The sequence below is a fragment of the Rutilus rutilus genome (assembly GCF_951802725.1).
Source record: "Rutilus rutilus genome assembly, chromosome: 3".
NCBI classification, from domain to species: Eukaryota; Metazoa; Chordata; class Actinopteri; order Cypriniformes; family Leuciscidae; genus Rutilus; species Rutilus rutilus.
Window position 1 is genome coordinate 48,340,417 of NC_140211.1, and position 24,302 is coordinate 48,364,718.

At 39.4% G+C, this 24,302-nt stretch overlaps 1 protein-coding gene across 8 annotated transcripts in view; it reads left to right on the forward strand.

The window, feature by feature from the left end:
* The first annotated feature begins 8,443 nt into the window (after positions 1-8,443).
* The window catches only part of casq1b (calsequestrin 1b), a 60,936-nt gene continuing 45,077 nt past the window's right edge, over positions 8,444-24,302 (forward strand). For 4 of the 8 annotated variants that reach the window (XM_084404926.1, XM_084404930.1, XM_084404927.1 and 1 more), the window contains exon 1: positions 8,480-8,858. In XM_084404926.1, the coding sequence (XP_084261052.1) occupies positions 8,622-8,858 (237 nt within the window). In that variant the 5' untranslated portion in view covers positions 8,480-8,621. Of the gene's footprint in view, positions 8,859-24,302 lie in introns of all 8 variants that reach the window. The other 4 variants (XM_084404932.1, XM_084404933.1, XM_084404928.1 and 1 more) reach the window with 3 other exon arrangements.

The following is a 24,302-nucleotide window of genomic DNA, read 5'->3' on the forward strand; positions in this document are numbered from 1 at the left end:
AGGAGATGGTGCAGCCTGTTACAGTGAAACACTCACTTCTTCGCCCTCTAACCAACCGTCAAACAAACACACAAATAAATGCTGTTAAAAGCTCGCGACCACCGCTGCACTCACGCTGTAGAAACACCCGTACCAGAGGAAAGTTCCAGAAGGAGCACCGACACACTTGCTCGTTGAAAACACCAACACTCATCAGAGACATCGACATCGATCGGCTCCGAAGCCAAAGACAAAAGGTTTGTGCATCCGCTTACGTTTTTATACCCACACTGCGGGGCGGAGCGCGAGATGCAGATCTCGCACGGCAATGTGCATTGGCTCGTTTTATCAATACTCGAAGATGACAGGCTTCCTAAGCGTGATCCCAATCAGTACGGTACATCCGTCTCACGTCGAACGTGAATGAACTGAAATGGAACCCAGGAACAATATGACACTGTAAGCCACAAAAATCATTTTTAATTGTTTGCTGTTTTATGAATTTATTTCTGTTTCATATGTTTGGTATGTGGCAGTGTGATGGACAGACCTGGAATTTGTCTTCCATGACTGTTTTTACTGTGTTCTTACTGTTCCTGTGCATAATATTTACATGGGGTTTGCTGTTGTATTTCTTTTTTGTTTTAGCGGAGAGGGCATGGCCTTATTCAAAGCGTGAACTTCAGGGGAGTGCTCATTTTAGCTATTTATGGAAATGTTTGTGCAAATGTATGTGTTGGTTTGAGCCATCCTATTTATTGTATTTATTTATTTGTTTTAACTTTTGTCTTAATCATCTTGTGTATCTATTTATTAATCATATGGTGAGGCAAGAGTTAATTTGAATAAAATGGTATGTTCCAATTATCAAGCAGGAAACTGTGTGTGTATATAAAGCAGCCATCAGAAGAGGTTTGCAGGACGGATCATGGTTTTTGAGATAGTGAACAAGCTTTTTGAAGTGCTGCATAAGCACACTGTAGCTCTGGCCTCAATAGTTGATGAGCAGAGTTTACTGTTTTAGTACATAGCAGATCTAGTTTTTAGACTGTTATTGATAACCTGTTTAATTTCTCTTAACCATTATTTTTTTTTTTTTCACATTTTGCACATCCCCGTGAATAAACATTGTTTTGGATGCCAACATCGCACCGTTTTTTACATCTTGGTGAGTTTCTCCTGGTGACCGCTCAGGTCTCTATCACAGGCAGGAGTTAGTAAACATCAATAAAGCACATGAGATAACGTAAACTGAACACCATTATCAGTTAAAATACTCAATGGATTTCCATGGTGGCTGAAGACTGATGACAGACATAACCACAGAATCAGTAGTGACAGTGAGAGAAAAGGAGACCTCAGTCCATTTGCTGTAATGATCAGTTAATGTTATAGCAAACCAGCAGTCTGATGCAGCAGTGTCAAATGGCCTGACAATATCCACAGCCACTTTCTTTATCAACATCATCAACAGGAACTGGAGCAACAGCATTATCTCCAGGAGAAGTAGGTAAGGGCAAGAATGACTCAGCAACAGTGCACTGAAAGACTGGCAGAGGAGAAGCAGTCACAGGGAGGGCATTAGGATGTTGGACTTGATTGCAGCAAAACTCTGCTTCCTACATTTTTCTAAATAGGGGTCAAAAGGGTCTGGGCTTTTCAATGGTCAGTTGAATACTCAATCATATGCACTCTACTGAAATGTGAAAACGTTTGGATGACCCTCACCTCAAACAATGAATCAATTTGAATCCCGAAAGAGATTCAAACCAATAACCAACAGTCTGTCAGGTTTGTAGTTGCCAAGCAACAAAATTCACCATAAAAGGATTTTTGAGAGTATAGAAGCATTGCAGGTCTTTTGTAGCTTAATGTACATTTGACTGACATTACTGTATTTGATTGCAAAACGTGAAAATAAATTGGCTGTTCCGTGGCAGACGGAAGCCTGGATCTTGTTATGCTGGGTACACACCAAAAGATTTTTTACATCTTATAAGATTTTCAAAATGTGACAGACCACAAACATGAGGACAAAAAATCCTAGATTTAAGCGTTTTGCTCCTATAGTGTGTGGTGTGCCATGATGTGACAAAGACAGCACACCACACACAAACAGATTTTTAACCAGAGTCTCAACTATGAACACAGGGAATCTCGCAAAATATCGTGAGACTTCAGAATAAGCATGACGGACAACATGCAGGAAGAAATTGCGATAGTGTTTGGAATGATTTTCACAGAAAATTCACGTGAAAAAACCATTGTAGGCTACCTACCATTATATATAGCCTAACCTTTTATACAGAAATATATTCATTCTTTATTGTCTTTATTTATTCTTTATTGGATTTATTGTCTCTTTAGAAAAAGTTATTTAATCCCTCTATAGAACCTCACTGATCCCTTAACACTCAGCTTCTTCTTTTTTTTTTATCTTTTTTTTATTGATTTTAAGAATTACAATTACAGACGGGGGTACAAAGAGTAAAGCCGATAAACAAACATAAAAAGACATATACATAAACAGTGACAAACTTAAAAGTTAAACAAAAATTTGAAAATGTTTACAGATTGAAACGCACTTTGCAGCTTTCTTATTTTTCAAACCCAATATTGTGTTTAGGTATTGCAAAATTTCTGCACTTAAAATGAAAAACAAAGGCTTGTTTCCTCGAAATTTATACTTATGAATACTAAATCTTAACATTAAGCTTCCTGCAAGTGTGTGTGTGTGTGTGTGTGTGTGTGTGTGTGTGAGAATGACCGTGTCTTCCATCATCTCGCTTTCTGATTGGATATTGTTTTGTTTCACGTGATAATCTCCAGAGCGTGCGCGCGTTTGTCCTCGGGGTTCCCACCACACATCAGGATTTCTGATCGTAAATATTAAACATGTTTAATATTTACGACTCGCGATCGGAGCGGCTCCGACGTTCTTCCGAGCAGGTTCGGACACTCTTAACACACCTCACACCAAGGGAAAATCTGATAAAATAATCTGTTAAACCATCAAGATAATCGGGACATAGCTAGGATTGTCGGAAGGGGGGAAATCGGCCCAAAATCAGCCCGATTATCTTTTGGTGTGTACCCAGCATTAGTCAGATTTGTAAGTGAATAGCTGTCATGTTTTGTTATGTTTACATGTGCAATAATCTCTTCCTCTGTCACTCTGCCTACAGGTTTTCATGATATTATAATGATATAATAATAACCGGATTATTATTTCACATTAACAAAATCAAATCACACCAAAAAAAAAAAAAAATTTGAAAATGTGAAAATTGAAAATGAAGCAATTACTGTGATCTTGTACAAGACAAATAAAAAAATGGCCTATGTCAACTTGGTATTAAGATGTGTTTCCAGTGATCCAATGCAAGTGGCTTTGGATAAAAATGTTTGTCAGATGCATAAATATAAATTGATGTACAAATGTAAATGCTTATTAATGACAATGCCACAAGAGGGCACTGTCATAAAGTTTGGATATATGATGTCCTATATTTCTTTCTTTTGCTTTAGAGTTAAACTATAGAGTCATTATGAGATCCCCACGGGACTGATTTTGAATTGCTATATTGGCCATGTTCACACAGCAGCAGAATCCGGTTGTCAGGCCTGTATTTGAGTCCTTAAAGGTTGTATCAGCGATTTCAGGCCCAAACATAAATGATCACATTCATTTAATCTTTCCTAACGATCTGCTAGCTGCCCGCCCCATAAGCATGCCGTCAAAAAAACGCGTCTCTGTAGGCTGCCTAGGCTCTGAGATCTGCACACAAAAACAGTTGGTTTCACCACCACTCAAAACCAAAATAAATAGTGTTCCAACCAATCACCGACAGGGGTGGGTGTTGTGAGGTTTTGCGCTCGTGCACGGCTGCCTATGACGGCTGCACGCGAAAACCTCACAACAGTTTTTGTGTGCAGATCTCAGAGCCTAGGCTGCCTGTAGAGACACGTTTTTTGACGGCATGCTTATGGGGCGGGCAGCTAGCGGATCGTTAGGAAAGATTTGATGAATGTGATCATTTATGTTTGGGCCTGAAATCGCTGATACAACCTTTAAAGGGATACTTCACCTCTGGAAAGATGAATGTGTATTTAAAATGGGTCATTTATGTAGAAGAAATGTGAAATTATTTTTGAATTTGGAGCTTTCTAGACTGAGAAAAGCCAGAAAATGTATTTTTGGCTTATGTGGATGAAAGACAACAACTCCCAGAATGCACTTGCTTTGCTGCCCTAGGAGGCCACTCCCAAGCCACGCCTAACGGTAAGAGAGCGCAGTAAACAACAAGGCTAGGCTACTAGTGAGTCTCCGTGACGAGTCTGCTCAGGATTTCGAGATCTCCCAAAATGTCCGGGATTCGGCTTTTGCGTTCTAAATGTATGAATGTATGTAAACACTACATTCAGATTCACCAATCGGAATGAATTCAGTTAGATTGAAATAAAAGGTGTGCATGTAAACAATGAATGGCGACTGCAGAAAGCAAAAGCCGAATCCCGGACATTTTGGACGATCTCGATGGCCATACATGTCCGGGAAAAAGAGGATGGTAACCACTACTACTCAGCTTTCTCCTACTCAGCTTTCTCCACAGAACAAGAGTCTGCTAGCTTAGCTTCCAAAGAAAGACGGCTGACACTGTGTGTACATTCTGTGAGTGAGATCCCACCTCCTATGGGCGGGTTGAAAACATGCGGGACAGCCCCTACTACTGGCTGTAGTCTTTAGCCTCTGGCCAAAAAATCTTCCGATGACGCAAAATGACGATTTTTGCGTCATCGGAGGATTTTTTCCAGACAAAAAATACATAAATCTCTCGTCTCAGGGGGATATGAGGGTGGAAAGCACGGTAATTCGAAAATACTACAGGTTTTCTACTGATACAAAGCTTAATGCTAAATTCTGAAGTACCCCTTTATACGTTCACACACAGTTCAGTTACTTACTGGAGTGACATCCGCATTCTATAACATTCAAACTCACACCCTTACATTTTCAGAACTCACCACATTCTCGGAAAACCTGCGCTGTATACAACGGAACCAGACCGGACAACTAGTTGTCTGACACGCATACAGTGTGAGGGAGTGCTCTGCGATGCACAAACACATGACAAACCTTGTGTTGTGGGTTTTCATGTGTGATTTTGCTTTTAGAAACTTACAGCGACGGCGATATGAGGTGTGTCATCTGAAGGTTTTAGATACAGTCACAGTTCTCCACTGCTCCCATCAGTTCCCTTTTGAGAGAACTTCTACGCAGCATCAGAGATCACGCTATGGCAACATCTCTGCGTCATAGCGCCGAAGCAAATGTGTAATCACTCATTGGTGGAACATCATTGCTTACCGTGTTAGGTCGTAAACAGGAAGCTATAAAGGATCCCCGGACCAAACATATTTGGTCCCGTTGGAACTATATCGAATGATTATGGCGAGTAAACAGCAGTCCAGATTGTGTGTGTCTCATAGATACTCATGATCTTTGCGTTTTTGTTTGGGAGAGAAGCATGCACAGTCAGCTCTCGAGGGTGCTGGCTGTGTTCATTGTGAATGTTTGCCGCTGTGGATACTCCGCTCCCACCTGGCAGTTTTCGAGGAGACCGGTCAGGCTTGCGTGCAGAACAGTGGCTAGGATCATGGGGTTCGCAAATTGATCTAGTGGAGGAGCTTGAGACGGGCTTTGTCCTAGTTCCAGCACCTTCACTAGGGAATTGGAAGCATGCTCTGTGGTTTCCTCCATCCCAAGTGAGTGCCAGGTGCTGATGCTATCCAGATTTGAGGAGGTAGATGTGCTCTAGTATCGAGGCTGGGGAGATTGAGGGCTCACCACCTCCCTCCCCTGCTTATGAGGAGTTGGTGTTGGTTGTCACTCATGCTGTGAACAATCTTAATATTGACAGGCCAACATAAAAAAAGAAAAGCTCGTAGTAATAAGAAACTTGATAAGCATTTTCTATCAAGTGAAGTGCAATCTTCACGTTGGGGCCTTCCAGCCTTTCTCTGCCTGTGTTCAGTCCCCAAGTCTACTCATCGATTATGAAGGTGAGGTGGTGGGGCTTGACGCTAAAGAACTGTGTGGGGCCACCAAAGAGACAGCCAGAGCTATAGGTCGGTTAATTGCAGCATTGGTGGCCACAGAGAGACATCTTTGGCTAAATCTGTCATTGATTAAGGAGAAGGAAAAATACTTTCTTATGTCGTTGACATCGTTGAGAGGCTTCAGGAAGCTAAGAAGCATGCGGTGGCAAACAATTGACAGTATTTGAGGGGCTACTGTAAGTTTCTGTTTGAACAGAACATTTCGAGACTCACACCTGTAAGTAAATTTGGTTGTCAATCCCAAAAACTGAAAATATGAACGTAGCCATTCTATCAGTCAAATGAGATTTTCAAACTTTTATGTTAAATAATGTAAAAAGCTTTTAATACAAAACAAAAATACACAGCACACAATGTCATCTACAAAACAAAATCAAAGATCAAAATACTGTGGTCTACTTGAAAGCAAAAGCACTGCAATCCAAATAATTGGCAGCTGATAATTATTATAATTTTTTTCATTTTGTTTTGTTGTTTTTTTGTAAAAGAAAAAATAAAGAAAAAATAAATCTTTACAGTCCTTTACACTTCACTTGCCCAAACATGAAATAAATGAAATAAAAACATGAAATATAAGAACTGAGGTCAAGTGTCAAACTTAACTAATATCCCAACTGAATGATTTTACTTTGTAAATTAATATTTGAGGGACTGTTTCAATGTTTCATCTCTTTTTCTATCCATCTGCTGCTTTTTATGAATCTCATTCTAGGCAATGAATGTGCTATGAAGGCAATGAATCTCAAAATATGCTAAATAAATCAAAATGAAAAAGAAATCAAAATACTGTGTATCTTTACAATATGCACACATGTATATGATTTATGTTCATGAAATTGTCATTACTTTAATATTAATGGACTTGGCAGACACTTACAATGCATTAAAGTAAATGTTATTTGTATGTAGGTTATGCTAAAATTATAATACATTGTTCTGAAGTCATAAATAGCCAATTTGTTTGTATTTTCAGACAATTCCTCCCATATTCCAAACACAAGCTTTGAGAGTGTTTGCCTTGGCCAACAAAATCAGAGTGAAACTAGACACTTCATTTCAGTTGTGCCAGCTTGACCATGTAATGGCTCAACGCCATCTTGATCTCAGTGTCCAAACATCATCTTATTTTTAGAAAGGGTCAAAGCCCTGCAAAACTTAATATGGCAATGGAATCCTGTTGCCCACTTTAATACCTGTCATCTTTCAACGAAAGCACCCTAAGTTTAGCAGCAGGTAAAAAAAAAACTGTCAAATTTGACGAACATTTCAATCCGATCAGTAAGTCTGATATCATGTGTCACCTCTCAGATGCCAAAAGAAAACAACAAACAGTGCTAATATACACTCACACTATAATGTAATACTACTGAAAAAATCATGATCCTAAACTTTGTCTCATACTAAAATCTCAGATGGCCAGACAATGATTTATCTTTTATAAATCATTAAAATATTTGTGTCGGAGACACCATGAAAACGGAGACTGTAGTGTATACCATCATTTTTTAAATCCTTAGCTTAAAGGGGTACTTCACCACTGGCAAAATGGGCTTTCAATAGAACTTGGTTGCTTATACAGTAGAAAGGAGGAGTTACAGAGTTATATTGCCTATATATTATAAAGCCTGTTTTTTCCCTTTTGCCGAATAGATAGGAAAACTTCAACACCAATAATGCATTGGGCATGATGCCGTCCAAAGCCAGTCCCACCAGTCTGCTATGGATATGCTTACCAGAGTCAAAAACCTCCTTGCAGGGTTGCCAAGTTCATTGTTTTCCAGTGGAATTGGGCTAATTTTAAACTGTTGCTGAGGGTTGATTTTCTCCCCTGCAGGTTAAAAGGTTTGACATATTGCATAAATCATATTTGACTGAAATACTTGCATTGAAATATTTTATATTCTACCAAAGATAAACTGTGCTAGATGTTAAGTTTTGTTAAGGAGGGCCACCGAGAGCCTTAATTTGAGTTGTTTATGATCATTACAATATAGTGGTTTTCAATTTGCATAACAGTGACTGTAAAATATATATTTTAAGTATGGGAGTGTCATATTTTGACTTTTTATATTTGGGATATGCTTTCGAAGGAAATACTTCTTTGAAAACAAGGGATGTACGTGTTGAAAAAGTACAAATTAAGCAGGAGTGAGTGCTCATAAATCGCTGTTGAGATAGTTTTCTCAAGTGAAATGAGTAGAGGCTTGGAACCGGAAACAGCAGTCCTTACGTCATGACTTAACAAGCGGATTGCTTGGCTGGTCTGGATGTAATTCGAGTTTCACACTAGTTGCTCCAACCCATATCTTACCCGTGTTCTGAGTGACATCCCCACCCTCCCCATAAGCCAGTCAGCTTGTGCATGTGCCTTTTTAAAAGGGAGTGTAGGGACTGAGACCTGCTCTTCTCTGGGTGGTGACCACATGGATTGGACCTTGTTCCTAATAGTTTGACTTTAGTTAGGAACAAAGTAAAAACAAGCAACTAATTTTTAACCTTTTCAAGTGAGACATAACAGTGACATGAAGTGGGGTTGGGTGCTTTTAGGGGTTCTACTATCTTTTGCTTATCTGTGCTGGAGCGAAAAGGGCCTGGAGTTCCCTGAATATGACGGCAAGGACCGTGTCCATCAACTGACCAGCAAGAATTACAAGTCTGTGATGAAGAAATATGATGTCATGGTGATCTACTTCCACAAACCTGTTGGCGAGGACCGCATGTCCAGAAAGCAGTTTGAAGTGGAAGAACTTGCTTTGGAGGTGCGTGGAGAATTATGAGAAAGGAATACAATTGGGAAATATTCAAGGAATGAAGTGACCTTCAGTGAACCATTGGGTGATGGGGTTGAATCACAGAGAGGCGAGTAGGGTTCTGGGGCCTCATTTATAAAGACGTACAAACAATGATCCTAAATATGAATGTATGACAGTTTTCGAAATGTTAAATGACAATAAATAACAAACACATAAACAAACAAATAAATAAACAAATAAATAAATAAAAAAGTAAGTGTTTGTGCTGCCTGAAAATGTTGTTGTATTGAAATTAAGTTGTATTACAGCTATTTTAGTTATCTTAAGTTAAATCCAGGAAAGTTATTTTAACTCTAAATATTAAGTAGTGATAACGTCTATGAAATGTTTCTGAATTAATCTCTTTTTATATAACAAAGTTCATCTTAAATTCAAGCGCAATCTGTACAAGTGCATCAGCTACAGACGCCAAAATGATCTATTTGGTTCAGAAGTAGGGCACTCACTATATATATATATATATATATATATATATATATATATATTGCTCATTTGTGCATATACTTATATGAATGCATATTGTGATCACCCATTTATCTTTACATTTATCTATATTTTCATAAAAAATGTTACATTAATTGAATTAACGGTATAAAAGCACCAAAAGATTAGTAGCCTATGAACATTCTATCAGTGTCAAATACGATTTTTACTTTTTAACAAATAATGTAAAAAGTTTTTAAACAAAAATAAAAAAACATGCTCTTTAGTTCGCATGCACACTCACATGTACACTCTTATGTACATATAAGAACATTTTCATGTCAGTTTCTGCCTTTATGAATCCCATTATGTTCCTCCTTTTTGATGATAATATCCATGGCATTTAATTGTATGTGTTTTATGAATGAGGCTCTGGACTCTGTCCTGTCCTGGAATGATGAAAGCTCTGCATTTATACCTGATATCTCTCTGATGTGGTCTATGATTTATTATTAATATACTTACAAACGTGTTTCCTGCTGTGATTTTTTGATAGCCGTGATAATGCTAACTGAAGATCAGCTAGCTCTTCTCAGCTGTTGTCGGTGTTGACGTTTTTAGATCACTGCTGTAAGTGTCCTCTTACAGTTCAGCTGAGCTACTGTTAGTCCCTCAGTGAGTAACTGTACTGCACCCACCAAAAAGAAAAATCTATCAAAGGTTGAGTGCTTTTATGACTCTCTCTGTCATTTATTTTTTATTTTGGTTTTCAGTGCTTGTAACTCCAAGGTTTCCCATCCCTCTTGCAAAATAACATTCAAATGCTTTCCTGTGAGGGATTTGACATTTACTTTTGAAATGATGATAGAGGTCAAACTTTCAACTACCAGAAACTTGACAAAAATCTTGAGAGCTGTGACAGGGCAGAGCCCTCAGGGGCCAGACCCACAGTTTCCATAACTCTGGCCGAGGGTGAAATATTGAACCCTCTGCTCGCAACAGCAGGCCCCTCCTGATGGGGATCTCCTATGGAGGGCTCTCTAGGAGCGATATTATGTCTGAGAACCATACTCGGGCCGGCCACAATGGGGCTACTAGCAGTAGACAGACCCCGTCGCGACGGACCCTCTCTAGATTTCTCCCGGGAGCAGAGCGATCAGGGGAAACACGTACGGACACAGCCTCAGTCACGATTATCAAAAAAAACAATAATCGAAAATTTGTAACAAGCAATTTAAATGCTTAATTGGCTTTTATTGGCATCAAAATGGTACAAAATTTTAATGGGCTGTACTTCCATCAATTGCATCGTCATTTAAGATAGCAAAAACTTTAGGTTGTATACCCTGACTAAGGTCTATTAGTAATATTCTATTAGTCTATTAGTTAATATTTGTCATGGATCTGGTTGCCATTGAGATTGAGAATATTTTTTGAGAATTTACCCTCAGATTTTGGACTTGTTTCTTACCTTAAATCTTTTGATAACCCTGATGTTAATATAAAAGGCACAGCCTTCATAAATAAGGAAACAGTACTTATTTTACAGCCCCCTTATTCCCATTGAGCCCCAATTCTCTTGCCGCTTGCAGTGCTTCATTCTGATTTGCCTCTTCATCAGGATGTGACATCTGAAAACACTGCATGTTTAATCTCTTAAGTTATCACATGCAGATCTGTCATGGTTACCATCTGAGACACTACCTGCTAATACTCCATCACTGAAAAGGCATTAGTGTCGTGATTTGGATGTTTTTTATGAGCTGGCAGTAAAACTATAGCAGTGGTAGTGAGGCAAGTGCTTTCCAAATCTGACTGTGCAGGCCAATTTAAACAACTCAGATTGGGTGGGAAAGTGCCTGTATTTTCTGTCCTGTTCTAAATCAGGAAACACTAGGTCTCTTATAGGGAGTCTCAAAGTGATTCATGGTCTATTTTGACCCTGAGTAACTGCCCCATGGTTATGTACAGTAACTTTAAAGTCCCTGCCTCACAGATGCCATGGTAATGAAAGGCCTATACGGTGCTGTGGCTCCAGAAACATATGACCCAAGCTGCTGCATAACAAACCTGATGCTTTGAACTACATGCATATGATCATACATTTCATGCAACTGTCATGTATGTTGGTCACAAGCCATAAGAAGTGTTATGGTGATAACTAGGGCTTCACATAAACACCTGCCAACCTGCCAAATGTGGGTGGATTTTAGCAGTGGCGTGTAACGTAGTCAGTTTATACATTTGTCAATTTTAGTCTTTTAAAAAAGGCATCTGAAATAATAAAATAAGTGCAATGTTGTGTTGTCAAAAATAGTGTGTTTTTTTATGCATATATATCTATAAGAAAATATCTGAAACACTTCCAATACTCATTTTCCGCAAAATAGATACACATCACCAGCTGCGCTTTCTCGCCCTCTCATCTTTCTGACAGCGAGTTGACACATTAACTCGCCACCCCCATTCCCGACTCATTTCATTTGCTCTGGATGAATATTGTTGGTGTTATAGGGCTAGAATATCTGTATGGGACTGTGCATATTGTGCATAATTTAACCTGCAGATTTATGTGCATGCACATAAATCCACATCATACTAAAGTTCTTCTGGTCTTTTTTAGTTCTTTTTCGCTGCTTATTGCACTTAAAGGAATAGTTTACTTAAAAATGAAAATTCTGTCATAATTTACTCACCCTCAAGTTGTTTCAAACCTGAATACATGTATTTCTTCTGCTGAACACAAAGTAATATAATGAAGAATGTTGGTAGCCAAACAGTTGATATACCCTAATGACTTCCATTTTTTTTTTTTTTTTTTTTTTTTTACATAGAAAATCTCATTAATCTCTTTCTGGGTTATTGTGTAACATTTTGTAGTAAATATGGGACTACACAGGGAAAAAATGCCCTTCTCATTCATTCATGTTATTTTCATAAAAACCGAAACCAAAACATCAGACGGACAAAGGACATACACACCTTTTTTTTTATTAATATATAATATGCATTCTTTATTTAGCCTACAAAAAAACAGTATAGTGTCACCGTCCCACCTGCCCATATATATTTAGAACAATAATATCTTAGTAAAAACCTAAAGTAATATTGACAAACTATATCATTTGAAAGCTTACAATCTCTAGTTTTCATATTTGGTGGCTGTTTTCTAAAATAAATTACAGAGAAGCAGTAATTTATCAATTTGCAACAAGAATATTTCATATTCATTAGGCGTGTTTAGGCCTTTATTTTGAAATAGAAATAAACATGAAAAATCATGAAAGATTGGTAGAAACCTCAGTTTGTTTTCATGCCAAGAATTCAAAAGATAACACCAATTCAATTTTATGAGAAAAAAAGGTCTGAAAATGTTTTGAATATATATAAAAATATTATGGATTCTCGATTTGTGATGCGGCAGCAAGCTATACTTAATAGTTCACATGTGCTCTTTTTATGTGTTTATTAGAGGTTGAAATCAAATCAAATACTGCCAAACCACCCATACTATTTCTGAATAGGATGTATACTTCATACATTGTATGAAATTATGGAAATGCATGGTTCAGATCACTCAAAACATATATGAAAATGGAAGCGCCCTTATATGGTCAGTAAGGAAGCTTGGCTGTCCATCTAGTGAAAAAGTTTGGTACTGCGCCCAAATAAAATCTTACTGAAAGCTCATTTTTTGAGATATCAACCTAAAATCTGGAACACAACTTGTTTAGATTTTTGGCTTTAATTTTCTTGCAGTTTTAGAGTAAAATATATTTTGTAATATATATATATTATATAAATAATTATATTTTTACATTGTACATTTTCATAAACTCAAGCTCAAACTTATATAACTTTTTTTCTGTTTAACTTTCATAATTTATTCTACAATAATTCTACAATAATCTGCCAAATGTCTTCTTTAAAACAAGACCAACCATATAGTGACAGTTAAGGGGTATGTTTGATAGGCCTATTCTTTTTTTTGTGCACCGTTGCATAATCGTTTACATCAACATGCATCGTGATGCATCGGAAAAACGATTATATTCAGAGCTCTAGTCATCACCATCTTCCTCCAGAAAGTTATCCTCTATAAAGAGGCAATTCCACCGAAATGTAAAGGCCTAGCATACAAGCTGTTTAAACATTCAGCTATATTGTGTTCCTCGCGCTTCCTCTGCCTCCATGTAAAATAGGGAATTCATCAACCCAGCGCATCAGAATCCAAAAAACATTTTTTTTTGACACGTAGCAGGCATAAAATGTCCTTAAAATAAGCTGGTTATCATCAAACAACCAAACACAAAGAGAAATTCACTGCTCTTGACTGAGTGTTGTGTTCTCTCAATTGGGGTTTAATAATGCATTGAGTTAGTGTTCAGTGATGCATAGAGTTTGATTGTGCTGGAAGCATTATGTTATGCCTGACGAATGAATGTGTTTGTTTACTTGGGTCTGAAGGACAGTGAGATGAAGTAAAAAGATATGATAAGTTGATGCTACTCTCTGTGTCGGTGTGATCCTTACCAAACACAACACTGAGTAACTTTAATAATCATTTATATTTAATGCAGTTTAGATTATGCAGTTAATTTTTTTACATTTACTTTATTAAATGTCTGTAGACTATTTCTGTAGTATAGTATATGATTACGTGAAAAATGGTTTATTTAATTTTTTATTAATATATTTTTTTATCCTTTTGCTTGAACATTTTATTTACTTTAGTTAATATTATACTATGATGTAGTATATATTAAAGTGTAGTAAATACTATAATATTCTATAATATAATAAAGAATACTACAATACACTACAATGCAATATAGTATACTAAAGTATACTGCAGTATATAGTACAGTTTATCATTTCACTATAGTTAATAAGCATGCTGTAGTATAAATTAACAAAGTGTAGTAAATACTATAATATGCTTAAGTATACTACAATTTTCTACAGTTTACTATAGTGTAACAAGGTTAAAAAATAAAAAGGTCAGCGAGTTTTCAGTGTCTTTTATTGTCTCTCTCAAACAGAAAATAAACCAAAATAGCGCTCTTGCGCATTCACAATAAAAAAGGTTTCTTAAAACGACATAAACTGTGTCCTCAGGGTTTCTCTCCCATTCCCAGGTCTGTGGGCCACTTTCATCCCATCTCTCCGCCAGTTACTGTAATTAGACACAGGTGTTAATCATAATTAACTTGACCCGCTCACCGCTCGTCTCCACACACACAGCTTTACCATGCCCTCTTCGACACATACCCCCACTGCCTGTCTCAGGCCTGCAGCCACCCCCCCTCCCTCCAATTTCAAGAGAGGAAGTCGGCCACAACCATCTGCGCCCCCGGTTCACATTCCTTGAATTTATAAGGCAGATACTAATGGGTGATCCGCGCATACGGTGGGGCGATTTGAGGGGGTCATAGTCCGAATAGAGAGTGAACTCCTGTACAAGGAGGTAATAGCGGAGGGAGAGAACAGCCTCAATGGTGCTGTATCTAGCCTCTTATCTAGAGCTTACGGCTTAGATACAGCACTGGCCCTACCTCTTCTCCGACCAACTGGGGCAGGACGGCCCCCAGACCCCTGTCTGACGCATCGGTCTGCAATAAAAAGGGGATATCAAAGTTAGGAGAATGCAAGAGCAGCCCGACACACAGAGCAGCCTTCACTTTGGTTAGAGCCTGTTGGCACAGTTCCGACCACTGGACTGTATCTGGAGCTTCCTTTTTAGTGAGATCAGTCAGCTCCGAATAATTAGATACAAACCTCCTATAATATCCCGCCATCACCAGAAACTGTCTCACCTCCTTTTTTAGTCGTAGGACGTGGGCAGGCTGCAATTGCTGTGGTCTTGTCAATTTGGGGACGCTCCAAGTGGAAGCCCAGATACCGTACTTCCACATGCCCAACAGCACACTTCCTCGGCTTCGCTGTGAGTCCTCCCTCAGCGGTCTCAGGACAGTGCGCTGATGTTCAAGATGCCGCTGGCAATCATAACTATTGATATTGATATCATCCATGTAGGCAACGGCATACGCAGTATGTGGCCAGAGGAATTTGTATATGAGACGCTGGAAGGTAGCGGGAGCCCCAAACAAACTGAACAGAAAATAACAAATTGGTGTAATCCAAACGGCATTGTGAAAGCTGTTTTTAGATAATGGCGATAAGAGGATCTGCCAATACCCTTTTGTCAAATCCAGTGTTGAATAAAATCAAGCCGAACCTAACGATCAAGCAGTTTGTCAACCCGAAGCATTGGATGAGCATCGCACTTCGATACTGCATTCACCTTTCTGTAATCGACACAGAAACATTTGGGAACCAAAACTATCGGGCTCGCCCAATCGCTGTACAATTCTTCTATTACACCCAACCGCAGCATGCCCTTTAATTATTCCTGTACCACTTTTTCTTGCGTTCAGGTAAACGATAGGGTTGGCTGCGCACCCCCACCCATGGGACCGTTTCGATATGGTGCTGTACAAGGTCTGTGCGACCTGTCACATTGGCGAAGCTGCACTGGCGAGAGAGGTGATCTCCCCCTGGGACCAGAGCGAGCGGATTGATTGGGACAGTCGCTTCTGGTCCGAGATCATCCTCTACCGAAACTACCGTCACTAGCAACAGCCTCCCCAGTCTGTGCAACAGCCTCTCCTCTCCCCAGCCCTCTTGCCCAAGAGGCATCTACACAAAGAATTCCCAATAATTGTTTAAAAGCAGGCCTATCCATTCCCAAAATCAGCGGATGCCTAAGGTGGGAGTAAACCGCCACCTTTAATCTATGCATTTTTCCCATGATTGAATGTTAACCGGCTCTAGAGGGTAATCCACCACATTCCCGTACAGATGAGAATCAATTCTGATGAGGGACAAAGATCAACTGAAACTGAGGGCTATTTTTACGCAGACTATGGGTACGTTTACAAGACAACAATGTACTAAAAATGGAAACGTTTTTTCTTTGTACAGATAACAGATTGATACAATGATCCCCATTCATGCGGATCCGCGAAAAAGACTAAAAGCGCTATATTATGCATGCCAGGTTAGTAGTTGTCGATGTCACTTTGTAATGAAAGACTATGCGCCTGCACCCATTCAAAAGGTACTATAATGTACCATTTAGTTACTACTACATACCATTAAGGTACAAATATATGCACCCTTTACAGGTAAATAAGGTACAAAAGTGTACCTTTTGAAAAGGGACCACCCCGTGACAGCTTTTGTACCTTTTCTTCTGAGAGTGTGTTGTTCTCTTGTAGTTTGCATATATAGACTAGCCGTGTGAATTTGTTATGGCCGCCCAGTGGAGTCTTGCATAATAATCTTTGTGTGCTTCATGGCACATCTGACTTATTAATGCGGAAAGCGGAAAGTACAGGCTCACACCATAGGTTGTTTTCCAAGACACCAACAGAGCCTTATACCTCATTTCAGACAATCATGGCTGTTTTATTTCTCATTTGTTGTGGATTTGGCACAAGTGGATTCATGGGTAGAGATGGGCGATAAACAATATTATTGTTTCTTAATATTTTTCAATCAGATGTATCAAATATGTAACCTATTGGTTTTAAAGAAGTAAAATAAAATAATTGTAAATAACTAAGGTAAATGAACACAATCAAAAATGATATATTTTCATTATATACACTAATATATCAATATATTTTAGTAAACAGCAATCATTTTCTATATATGGGTGTTTCTGCAACTACTGTCACTTTTGACTCTCCCAAATTAAAAAATCAACCCCTGTGAATTGTAACCATCACAGACTGATTACTGATTACACAGTATAAAAATGTACACACAATTGCATGTAGTCGTTAAGATTTTAATCTGGAGCATGTTTATTTTTCATGGTTTTCATCTCTTCTTACAAAATGTCCTTTACATTACAACATTACAATAACAAACATTTTATACACTTTTCTTTTTTAATTTTTATACAAATCTAAGACATTTAAATAGTTGTTTTCAAAATGTTTGCATTTTTATAAATACTGATATTAAAAATCATTTTAAATTAGGAGATTTTATGATTTTCTTTATGCCATGGAAAATGTAGACAGTAAACTTGGATATCAATTGTTTTCATACACGCAAAAGATAAAGTATTGTGCTTTTCATGACAGCTATTGTAATTTTACTGTGTAAATCATTAAGTGTTAAAATAATTTTTGCAAATAAAAATCTGAATAATTTAAATAAAACATTGCTGCGGTAATGACATTTCATTAATGACACAATGTTAATGGCACATGTTAATGTAACCTTAACAATAGGCTACTGTAGAGAAAAATAGTAACAGACAAAAACAGAAGGTATTGTGTACAATATAGTAGAGGTATTGCAGTTAAGACTGGGTCAAACTGATTTTCATGTTTCAAAAATGAACACATTTATTAATTTTTATTGTTTTTGTATTTAGTATTTTGTTTTGTCCTCCGATTTCTTTTGTTTATCCTCCACTCATGCCTTTTCAGATTTTTCAGAAGGGATACATTTTTTCTTTTTTTCTTTTTTTTTTACAATAGTAAAATATAGTAATAGTAATAGTAAAATAGTTTACAATAGACTTAATATTTGCAATATACACTTGATCAGCCACAGCATTAAAACAACCTGTTTAATATCATGCATGTCCCCCTCATGTTGCTAAAACAGCTCTGAAATGTTAAGGCAAGGACTCCACAAGACCTCTGAATGTGTCCTGTGGTATCAGGTTGCGAGGTGGGGCCTCCATGGATCAGATTTCTTTCATCAAGCACATCCCATAGATGCTCATTCGGATTGAGATATGGGAAATTTGGAGGCTGAGGCAATGCCTTAAAGTCTTTGTCATGCTCCGCTAACCATTCCAGAACAATTGCAGTGTGGCAGGGTGCATTAGCCTGCTTTAACAGGCCACTGCCATCAGGGAACACCATTGCCATGGTCTGCAACAATCTTCTGGTAGGTGGTACGTGTCAAAGTAACATCCACATGAATGCCAGGACCAAAGGTTTCCCAGCAGAACATTGCCCTGAGCATTACACTGCATCCACTGCCCTTGCCTTCTTCCCACAGTGCATCATGCTGCCATCTCTTGGTTGAGTGGTTGAGTTCTGACACTTACTGTACGTGCCCATTGAAGGCACTTTCGGCAGCGGACAGGGGTCATCATGGGCACTCTGTACGGTCTGCATCTATGCAGCAAACTGCTCTGCACTGTGTGGTCTGATATTTTTTCTAATTCTATCATGGGCAGCATTACGTTTTTCAGCAGATTTTTTAAAGGTACAGTAGCTCTTTTGTGTGATTGGACCAGACAGGCTAGCCTTCTCTCCCTACACTCACGTAAAGGATTATTAGGAACACCATACTAATACTGTGTTTGACCCCCTTTCGCCTTCAGAACTGCCTTAATTCTACGTGGCATTGATTCAACAAGGTGCTGAAAGCATTCTTTAGAAATGTTGGCCCATATTGATAGGATAGCATCTTGCAGTTGATGGAGATTTGTGGGATGCACATCCAGGGCACGAAGCTCCCGTTCCACCACATCCCAAAGATGCTCTATTGGGTTGAGATCTGGTGACTGTGGGGGCCATTTTAGTACAGTGAACTCATTGTCATGTTCAAGAAACCAATTTGAAATGATTCGAGCTTTGTGACATGGTGCATTATCCTACTGGAAGTAGCCATCAGAGGATGGGTACATGGTGGTCATAAAGGGATGGACATGGTCAGAAACAATGCTCAGGTAGGCCGTGGCATTTAAACGATGCCCAATTGGCACTAAGGGGCCTAAAGTGTGCCAAGAAAACATCCCCCACACCATTACACCACCACCACCAGCCTGCACAGTGGTAACAAGGCATGATGGATCCATGTTCTCATTCTGTTTACGCCAAATTCTGACTCTACCATCTGAATGTCTCAACAGAAATCGAGACTCATCAGACCAGGCAACATTTTTCCAGTCTTCAACTGTCCAATTTTGGTGAGCTCGTGCAAATTGTAGCCTCTTTTTCCTATTTGTAGTGGAGATGAGTGGTACCCGGTGGGGTCTTCTGCTGTTGTAGCCCATCCGCCTCAAGGTTGTGCGTGTTGTGGCTTCACAAATGCTTTGCTGCATACCTCGGTTGTAACGAGTGGTTATTTCAGTCAAAGTTGCTCTTCTATCAGCTTGAATCAGTCGGCCCATTCTCCTCTGACCTCTAGCATCAACAAGGCATTTTCGCCCACAGGACTGCCGCATACTGGATGTTTTTCCCTTTTCACACAATTCTTTGTAAACCCTAGAAATGGTTGTGCGTGAAAATCCCAGTAACTGAGCAGATTGTGAAATACTCAGACCTGCCCATCTGGCACCAACAACCATGCCACGCTCAAAATTGCTTAAATCACCTTTCTTTCCCATTCTGACATTCAGTTTGGAGTTCAGGAGATTGTCTTGACCAGGACCACACCCCTAAATGCATTGAAGCAACTGCCATGTGATTGGTTGATTAGATGATTGCATTAATGAGAAATTGAACAGGTGTTCCTAATAATCCTTTAGGTGAGTGTATGTGCATCAGTGAGCCTGACCCCTCTTTCACACTGCAAGTGTGAGCGGCGCATCTGCGCAACTACATCATCACTGCAGCAGCAGACTCCCGCTAGTATTCACACTGGAAGCGTAGTACAGCGTCACAGCAGCGGCTGCAAACCGTGTTTGGCAGACAATATAACCATTTCAAACAATGGGTCAGTTCTTTCAACATTTTTGTTTTTATAATAATACACCTTACTTTCACCCAAAACGAATAATTAAAAAGTTTAAATGGGTAAATACATATTTGTTATACTTAATTTTCTTTTCTGGCATAATTGTTAAAACACTAGACATTGGCATTGTTGTTAAAACTCTTGACATGCTTATTCTGTGCATTTTGAGCACGTTTTGTGTTAAATCACATTTATTTTGTCCATCAAAAGCATCAAAAGTGTTCTTTCACTTTAATTGAGCGTGAGCAGCACAGCAAAAAATAGACCGGACGCCGAAACCCCCGCTGCACTGCTGTTCACGCGACGCTCCTGCTTGATGCTCACGCGCTGCTCCTGCTCCCGGTGTGAATGCACTCATTGATTAACATGGACGCCGAAAAAAATACGCGCTGCTCACGCGCCGCTGACGCTTGCGGTGTGAAACCGGGGTTAGGCGTCTATGACCCTGATGCCAGTTCAGTTCCAACACAAGAAATTCAAGAACTGACTGTTTACTTGCTGCCTAATATATTCCATACCTTGACAGGTGCCATTGTAATGATATAAAAATCATATGCACTTCATCTGTCAGTGGTTTTAATGTTGTGGCCAATCAGTGTAATATACATAAACCACGAATTTTACCACAACACAAGGTCGTGACAGGTAAAGACATGTTGTGTAAATTACATTTTTACTAATATTGCAGATAACTTGCAGCTAGCAAGGTCTGATATATTAGTTTTGACTTTTAGCAAATAATATACATGTATTCAACAGTAATATAAATGGATTTTTAAAATGTAGTGCAAAATACACAATTACTAAGCTCTATGGTAAGGACACACAATAACACATGTTTTTTTTTTGTATCTTGTAAGTAAACTCATGTGGGTGGCCCAATCTGTCAGACATGTGCACATTATGCTAATTACTGTTTCTATAGAAAAATATTTGTTTGGCTGATCGAAGGCCAATTGCGTCGCTGCAGCGCGACTAAGGCTGTCCCAAATCAAAGGCTCCTTCAAATGCGGCCTCCAAATGCGTCATTCGTTAAATTAAAGATACAACGGATGGATCCTTCGCGGCCTTGCCTACCCCATAATTCATTGCATGCCAGTGACGACAGGATTTTTTTTGAGAAACTGCCAAATTAAACTTTTAAAAGTACGTTTTGGGTTTCAACTCACTCAAATATCTGATAGAAATGTAAAAATGAAATAAACTTTAAAGGGATAGTTCGGCCAAAAATTATATTTAACCCATGATTTACTCACCCTCAAGCCGTCCGAGATGTATATGTCAATCTTTTTTCAGACGAACACATTTTCAGTTATTTTAGAAAATGTCTTAGATCTTTCAGTGGTTATAATGTGAAGCTATGGGGTCCACCTCCTTCAAGTCCCAAAATGTGCATGCATTCTTCACAAAAGTAATCCATCCGTCTCCAGGGGGATAAACGAAGGCCTTCTGAGGGTAATCCGTGCGGTTTTGTCGTAAAAATTTACATATTTAAATCTTTATAAACGAAAATAACTGGCTTCCGGTAGCGGTCGACGCGCGTTCACAGAGATGGATGCTGGCGTATGTAGTAGGACGTAGCGTAGGAAGCGTTGTGACGTAGAACGAACGTGACAGCGCAGCCAGAGAGCAGAGCAAAACAAAACTCTACGTTCGTTCTATGTCACAACGCTTCCTACGCTACGTCCTACGTCATACGCCAGCATCATTATAACCACTGAAAGATCTAAGACATTTTCTAAAATAACTGAAAATGTGTTCGTCTGAAAAAAGATTGACATATACATCTCGAACGGCTTGAGGGTGAGTAAATCATGGGTTAAATATCATTTTTGGCCGAACTATCCCTTTAAATAGGTTCAAATGTTGACTTATATCTTACTAAGATGCAATTGTATATAGTAAATACTTTTTATATATACAGAAATGGACCATCGTGGACATATTTAGACAGTTTGTGAACCCTGTTTTGTTTTCAGACAGTTTAATATAACTTTCGAAAAAGTCTAGTACAATCGTTACTGTCACTCATCAACAGCAGCTGTCACAGTTGCTAGGTGACAAGAACAGTCCTCCATAGGCTAGACCGTCCCATTTAACAAAGTTCAGTCCGACCTTCAGGGCCTTCGAAGGCGTGGCCTTTGAAGTCTGAATCCTTTCTTTTTTGCTGCAAAATAAGTGTTTTATCATTGTGTGTCACATATCAACCTAGTCACCATCCTCTGCACTTCATTTCCCATCACTCTCCTCGGTTTCCACCTGCACATCGTTCCCAATCACTCACACCTGCACCTCATCATCACCCTCATCACTACCACTACTTAAGCACACACTTCACCACAACTTAGGGTCTGTTCTTGTTTTCACAAAGTGGACTATTCCCCGTCTCCAGCATCTTCCTTTGCTCTGTGTCTCTGTCAAGATCATCCTTTGGACTCCATTTACCTGCTCACTTCTTCACTTTCACCCCATTGTTGTAAATAAACCTCATGGTTCACCTGTCATCTTTCGCTCCTGTGTCTGCTTTCCGTAACACAAGATTGGACCTATACCATTAAAGATGGATCCTGCTGTGCTTTTCCTCTGCATCGACCAGGACCAGCTTTCTCTCGAGGCCCACACCATGGCGTTCCTCGATCTGGCGTGCCTTACCTCCTACCCAGACCGATCATTGAGTGTATTTTACTATACAAGCCTCAATGCTGAGACAAAGGCACACCTGCCTGGTGTGGGGCTTCGAGAACTTCGAGACTTTTGTGAAGTGGGTGTTGGCCAGCGGTGAGTCCCCGTACGGCCATCCCAGCGATGGTGAACTCACCGCCATTCCAGAGTCTTGTCCCAAGATGGCTGCCACCATTCCAGAGCCTCGTCCCAATATATACCTGAACTGCTGGCTCTGCCCTGGTCTCCTGAGCTGCCGTCTCTACCCTGGCTGCCTGCTCCACCCTAGTCTCCTGAAGGGCCTGCTCCACTCTGGTCTGCTGAAGGGCCTGCTCCGCCCTGGTCGCCTGAAGGGCTGTCTCCGCCCTGGCCGCCTGAACCAGCACCACTCTGGAGGCTACCTGCTCCAAATAGACCATGTCCTCGTCAGCCTCCAGGGCGTCATACGTTATACGCAGCCTTATACCGCCCGATGACGCGCCTATGTTCTGTCACATATGAACCTAGTCACCATCCTCTGCACTTCGTTTCCCATCACTCTCCTCGGTTCCCACCTGCACATCGTTCCCAATCACTCACACCAGCACCTCATCATCACCCTCATCACTACCACTAAAGCACACACTTCACCACAACTCAGGGTCCGATCTCATTTTCACAAAGTGGACTATTCCCCCTGTCTCCAGCGTCTTACTTTCCTCTGAGTCTCCGTCAAGATCATACTTTGGACTCCATTTATCTGCTCACTTCTTCACTACCCCACTGTTATAAATAAACATCACTGTTCACCTGCCATCTTCCTCTCCTGTGTCTGCTTTCCGTAGCAGTGTTACACAGTGGAATATATGATTGATTATGCAAAAAAAAAATCCCTGTAATCCCAGTTAACCAATTTATTGAAATGGACAGTATATAGTGTAATGGCACCTTTTCTTAACAAAGTGTATTTCATTGTGACAAATTAGCTGCAATAAGGACTATTACATAATTCCCCTGTCAATTATGTCATATATTTTCTTTTAACCGCATACTCTTACCCGCTAGTATTTTTCCTGTTCGCATCTGCATGTGAGTCTTCATATTCATCTAAACTATAGCTACAGAGCAATAACCAGATGAATTGGATGCATCTGGACTCCATAGAGGTTTTATGAATGAGTAATCACTTATGAAGCACAGCTTCACATGCTTCATTAACTTTCTCTCTATGTTTCTCATCATTGCTGCTGGAGAGTGAGATTTGCACAGTGAAATGAGAAGCCTGAGACTTCAGTGTTCATATTAAAGCTGAATCACACTCATAAAAGCACTTGCATTTCTCAAACATAGGTCTCAATCAGCTCGCCAGCTCCCAAGTTCATGAATCAGTATATCCTGTTCGGCACTGGTAAAGACCGTAAAGGACACTGATGACTCTATTTCCAGCAAAATGGCCATGTCCTCATTGTACAATATCACTACTGGTGTTTATGAACAACAGCAGAACTGATGTCTTTCTGACATTACTTGTAATGTTACTTAAAGTACATT